Raw genomic sequence first — 6,310 nt, 5'->3', positions numbered from 1 at the left:
TATGTCACAAAAACTAAAGTATTATGTTTGTGTTTTCTTCTTTGTGTGTACATTTTGTGTGGCGTGTGTATGTGTTCATGTGTGTGTGCGTCTCCAGCATCTCCGAGCGCCTGGAGCATACTCTGGAGAAGTCGGCCCCCCTGCTGAGGGAGATCTTCGTGGACTTCGCTCCCTTCCTCTCTCGCACCCTGCTGGGCAGCCACGGGCAGGAGCTCCTCATAGAGGGCACAAGTGAGCACACACACACACACACATGCACACACACACACACACACACACACCCTGTGCAGTAGGCTGTCTCACACACAGATCCTCCTTAGCTTCATCCCCATCGTTCCAAGCTTAATGTATCAGGTGAAGAGGAGTCTTTATACAGATCCATATCTCACTTCTGCCAACATGTACTGGCAGATCTCGCAGATCCTACTCCCCAGGCTTACAGACAAGGACCCATAACGTTAAGCTGAAGCCTAGGCTGGTCGCATGGTCGGCAATATAAATAAATGTTTTTCAGGAGCATTCAGATAACCAACTAGGTTCAGCCATTTTAAGATCTTTCCGGATCTGATCCAGTTCTTCTTTCCATGTGGTTTTTAATTCAATTTTTTAGATTCGATTTAGATTTTTTAAATTCATTTCACGGTCAACCCCAAAAGAGAATATGGTGTACATACATGCGGTCTACATGCAGTAAAGTTGGTGTGGTTGTCCTTATTGAAACCCTGGCGGATTCTAATTGAATAGCATTGTGTGTTGAGTGTGAGGGCTAGGGGTGGTGCTGAATGGCTCTAGCGGTTAGGGTCGGAGGTCAGGACACTAATAGGAGTGTTTGGGATATCTGCTGCCAGCAAGCAAAATGGAAAGTTGATTGATAGCTGTGTAGGGGCCTGAACAGAGAAGGTAGGCGTGTACGCGTCTGGGCTTGTCCCTGCGTGCGTATGTGCATGCGTGAGTGTGTGTTTGTGAGTGTGTTTTTGTGTGTGTGTGTGCGGTTGCGTTTGTGACTATTTGTAACCATATATGCATATGTATGTATATGTATATCTATGTGTGTGTCTGTAAACATCCCTGTGTGTGTGTGTGTCTGTGTGTGTGTGTGTGTGTGTGTGTGTGTGTGTGTGTGTGTGTGTGTGTGTGTTTGCACATCCATGTGTGTTTGTATATCTGTGTGTGTGTGCGTCTGTGTACATTTGTGTGTGTTTGTATAACCGCGTCTGTCTGTCTGTGTGTGTGTGCGTGTGCGTGTCGGCGAGCAGCTCCACCATGCTCGGGTCATATGAACAGCGCTCCAGAAAGGACACCCTGACCACTCCAGTGGCCCCCCTGCCCTTTTAAAGCCCCGCTCTCGCCATTAGAGATCAATGAGACATATGCTCGGCCGTGCGGCCAGCCCTGTAATACAAGGCCCAAATATGTATTAGTTTACAGTAACATCATGTCCACTCATTAGGCCCATCAATAGTATCAGCTCCCCTGCTGCAGATGGCACGGAGTTGAGCTAATGCAAGCGTTGATGTGTGGGAGGGGGGCGGTGGGGGCTGTGTGTTTTGGATATGGGTCGATACGCCTACCCATTTGATCCGAATGGAAGCCGGGATGACTAAAAGTAGGTGATGCACCGTGACTGTGTTCAGTAGGTCTGATTTCTCTATGATGTCCACGCAGTCTCACCTCTTTGTCTGGTTTGGTTCCAGGCCTGGTGTGCATGAGGTCCAGCAGCTCCGTGGTGGAGCTGGTCATGCTGCTGTGCTCACAGGCAAGTCTTCCCACCAACATCTTCATCATTTCCTCACCTCCACCTTCCCCTTCCCCCGCCCCCTTCTCTGCCTTCCCCATCCCTCCCTCCCTCCCAACCCGTGCTGTCCTCTTCTCTCTCTCGCTCCACTGGTTTATCCACCTCACCCTCACCTTCAGTGCAGTAAATCTGCGGTCAGTGCGCGAAAAAAGGAAAAATGTCCATCCAAGCATCTTATCTTCTTTCTCCCACCACCGCGGGCTCTCGATCCACAAAGAGTGCGTCCGGGGATAGGAGGGCAACACTGGGCCAAGGGAGCAGATATTGGCTGGTTGGGTCAAGGGTGGCCGACCTGTCCGGGTCACCTCTGACCCGATGGCACTGGCCCTAGCCACCGGGGCCAAAGCGATGAGGAGGGATAATGTCGATTTGATGCTGCGGTGCATTGATTTTCTCCTTTTGTTTTGTCGTGCTCCTGTGGGTTGTTGTTTTTTTTCTGTTGCCAAGTTTATTCAGCGGGGGCAGGGCGGGGGCTTCATGAATACTAATTCCTGGGGATCATAAGCAGGTGTGGGCGGATCAATGAAGAGGCCGGGGTGTGGATGGTTTCCCTGCGTTGCCGCTGAGCTGAGCAAACAGCGCAGTTCATTAACGTGGGTCGTCTACGTATGCCGAGCCATCGGATTAAACCGTGTGTGTGTGTCTGTTTGTGTGTGTGTGTGTGCGTGTGTGTGTGTGTGTGTGTGTATGTGTGTGTGTGCGTGTGCGTGCATCTTTTGTTTGGTAAATATGAAACGCAAAGCACCTTCATTTATAGTGCGTAAGGCACGCGGACAAGGAGGACATCTGATAACCCCCCCCCCCCCCCCCACCTCCTGCTCTGTTTGCCTTTTACTGTTTTAACAGTGTGGTGAAAAACAAAGAGACCTGTGATGCAGGACACCCTCTGATTAATGACGGCGCTCTGGGAGAAGCCACGCTGACTGCTTTTTATGTTATCAGCTTCATTTCCACACACCAAAAAAATGCTGTCTGTGGTCTGTTTTCTTCTTCTCCTCCCCCTTCCGCTCCTTCTCTTTCTCCTCACCCGCTTCCACCCTATTTACTTCTCATTATTCACTTGGCTTCTCCTCCACTGTGGTAATACAGTGAGATTACACACATCCGCCTTGGTGTCAGCCGCCCGGAGGGGTGGGGGGGGTTTGGCGCCCAGACACCCAGGAGCTGTTGGGGAGTGGGAGCCAGAGAAGGAGAGAGAGATAGAGGGGGAGAGGGAGAAGGGGAACCAGGGAAGAGGGAGAATGACAGCCTCTAATGCACCTATTTGTCATATCTGCCAGGGTGTTGTTTAATGCTAATCTAATCAAAGGCTGAATCTTAGTGGGATTGCCCCCGCTGCACCGAGCGCGTCTCACCCCCCCCCTCCCCCCATCAGTCCTCAGCACCAGCTATTTCTTCCCCTGCTCGCTGTGGGACCAAGCCAAGCCGCACCCCTCACCCTCCACCCTACCCCGTCCCCCCTCTCCGCCTTCCACTGCTTCCTCTCTCTAGCTTCAGGTTAGCATTGCACGGATTGGCCGGCGCCGTGTTGATTGCTTCAATAAATCATCCAACCAGATTCTCTCACAGCTGATGCAAATGTAATTTTATTGTTGTGTGGAGAGCGAGGGAGAGGGGCGGGGTAGCCGGGGGGAAAGGTATTGGAGGGGGGGATCTACCTTTCACCAGGGAAATGAAGGAAACATTGGAAGACCTACCTCTGAGCTAAATTACGGTGTGTGTGTGTGTGTGTGTGTGTGTGTGTGTGTGTGTGTGTGTGTGTGTGTGTGTGTGTGTGTGTGTGTGTGTGTGTGTGTGTGTGTGTGTGTGTACACACATGTCATTCTGCATTTGTGTGTGTTCCGGTCTTTCCCACTCTTTTTGTGGGACACTGGAAAGAAAAAAAAGCAAATCCGCCAGTGCCATGATTAATGACATTATTTAGCAAAGTTTGCCGCTGCCCCTGGCACAGGAAATGCTCACTCCTCCCACAGGAAGTGGCTCAGTGGCCGGCTTGTACCTCTTCTTTACCTACAAGGAAACACGGCAGACGGAGGTGACGGCGTCGCGTTTGATTGATTTTCCTTCCCCCCAACACCCGCCTCCACCCCGTACCCCCCTACCCTCCCTCCGCCCCGCCACCCTCCCCCTTCTCCCCGTTTCATCAGAGATGTCGAGAGATGTGTGATGCGATAACGCGGTGGCGCTGAACATTTTTCTAATTAATTTCCCGCCGTGCCTCTTTGAGATGGAGTAGGACCGGGGTCGGGGGGTCGCGTGCCTGGGGACGCCAGAGGAGTTTTTAATCAGGGCTCTTATGAATGTTGCATTGGCAGCCGCATCAGCCTGGCATTCAGCCGCCGATTGTTAACCGCTGTTTGATGGCGCTCCCCCTTTCTAAACAACTACCGCCGGGCTCCCAATTAAAGGGCCATTTTGTGGCAGGCATTAAGCACGGGGGTGGCGTGCATCACGGCCGTATCGATCCGCGCTCGCCCACCGCTGCATATACAAAGTCAGGAATAATGACCCCATAGGAGGCGTCATATAGTTAACGGAGTGATGTTTAATACAGTAGCTATGCAGTCCCTTCAAGCGCTATTAACCACCGGGAAAGTAAGCATGTTGCAAAAAAGTGGACAGCGCCTCGTTAGAGAAGGTAGGTGTTTAGCGACGTAGGCATGTACGATGCTAAATGTTTTTGCATAAAGCCACGCTTTTTCTCGTGAATGGCTTTCTGGTTGTTTGTTTTAGTTTATCGTGTATCATGAGGTTATTATGAGAAGGTTGACGCAGCAGGGAGTCGGGACTTCCTGTGGCCGTGGCCTCGAATATCACATGCATGTCATCAGCCAACCCCACCAGGTCTAAAAAGCCTCTGTCACTGAAACAGCCCTAATTTGCCCTGACAGTCGACCTCTCTCTCCCTGTCCCTCTTTCACATGTTATTTCCCCTCGACGGTCATATTTACGGCAGCCACGTTAACCAGGGGCACTCAGCGGGTGACGGGGAAGACCGCTACCACAGAGAAAGGAAAAGAAACGCCGTGAATAAATGAAGAACGCAGAATAAGAGAAAGAGCTTTAACTTTTTCTATTCCCCCCCCTCCTCCCCGTGCGCCTTGATGTTCGAGCGTTGAGGGATGGTTCGGACCGTCCGCCATTATCAGCGCCGTCGAGGCTCACAAATCTCTGCGGCGGGCGCGTTTGTGTCCTGTAGATCAGCCGTTATGGTCGGCCCCTCTGTCGGCCCATCCGTCTTACTGCCATTTATCAGGAACGCATCCTGTATGGAGAGAGTGGAGAGAGGGAGGTGGTAACTGCGATGCTGGAGTGCTGATAAGAGCCACTTACAGAGGTCCATGCACCAGTGAAGGAGTGCACGTCCACGAAAAAAAAATAGAAAAAGGGAGGATAGAAATATTTATGGAGACAGTGTGTGTGATCTACTGTAGGGGATTATGGTGGAAATACTAGAATGTACGACTTTTTGATTCTCTGTCGTAGATTCTAGATATTTTTTAATGTAATTGCTAATGTATTTCATTGTAGTCCCTTATTTTCCCCCTCATAAATAGGTACTTTATCAAGATGCAATTTAAGAACATCGTTAAATACACACATTGACTTCAGCGCTAAGCTCTTTGATACAAACGAGCAGTGCTTATCGGTCCATATCCCGGTCCATTGATACCGGATAATCCCTAAATAGATATTCAATAACAGCAGCAGCAGCTAATCCACTAATCCACCCCACATCATCCCACGCCCAGAGTCGGTGCATAGAGCGACAGCCCTCGCTCCTGAAGTTAACCTGTTTAACAGATGGACACCTCTGTCCCCAGTCGATGAGTAGACAGAGACTGGGCTCCCCCTCTGACCTCTGGCCTCGCTGACCTCCATGATGGAAGCGGAGAGTCGTGTCGCTGTGGAGTTTAACCCCCCGCAGGCAGCGCTCGGAGCCCGGGTGTGTGTTCGCTCTGTCCCCCCCCTGGCCCCTGCCTGGATCAATACCCTGACGCTGGGAACGCTGGGACCATAAGCCACAGCAACTCGGATGCTACGCCCTCCCCAAAGCGACAAAAATAATATATATCTCCATTGGTTTTGGTTGAAGTACTTACTTCAGTCTTCACCTAGCTGTAGCGACTAATGGAAAAAATACCTGAGTGACGTTTTTTATGATTTCGCTTTAAAGGCATTTAACGTCTTGCTTTTAACGGACATAAATAAACAAAGGGCCATTCACTCCCATTCACACATCAGCTTATTTATTTTTAATGGCAAAGCAGCAACATTTCATCTTTTTTCTTTTTCTTTTACGGAGGTATTTGATAGGTTGAGAGCACGGCATGAGTTTGCTGTATGAAACATTTTTTGAACACAGCGGAGCAAAGGTGAGGGAAGGGACCAGGAATGTGGTTCGAGGCAGGGGACCAAAAAATATGTTTCCCTCCAGAACGAGCCTCTCGATCCTCACAGCCAGAGCTGCTTCCCACTGCGTAGCCAAACACACTCTCACGAGCACACACACAT

The 6,310-nt window shown here is 50.5% G+C and overlaps 1 protein-coding gene across 5 annotated transcripts in view; it reads left to right on the top strand.

The window, feature by feature from the left end:
• The window catches only part of lrba (LPS-responsive vesicle trafficking, beach and anchor containing), a 186,454-nt gene that overhangs the window by 67,730 nt on the left and 112,414 nt on the right, over positions 1-6,310 (top strand). For all 5 annotated transcript variants that reach the window (XM_030351779.1, XM_030351781.1, XM_030351778.1 and 2 more), the window contains exons 32-33: positions 98-231; positions 1,695-1,756. In XM_030351779.1, coding sequence (XP_030207639.1) covers positions 98-231; positions 1,695-1,756 — 196 coding nt within the window. The remainder of the gene's footprint in view (positions 1-97; positions 232-1,694; positions 1,757-6,310) is intronic.

This window comes from Gadus morhua, chromosome 3 (assembly GCF_902167405.1).
Source record: "Gadus morhua chromosome 3, gadMor3.0, whole genome shotgun sequence".
Lineage (NCBI taxonomy): Eukaryota > Metazoa > Chordata > Actinopteri > Gadiformes > Gadidae > Gadus > Gadus morhua.
This window is presented reverse-complemented; position numbering and strand designations above follow the sequence as displayed.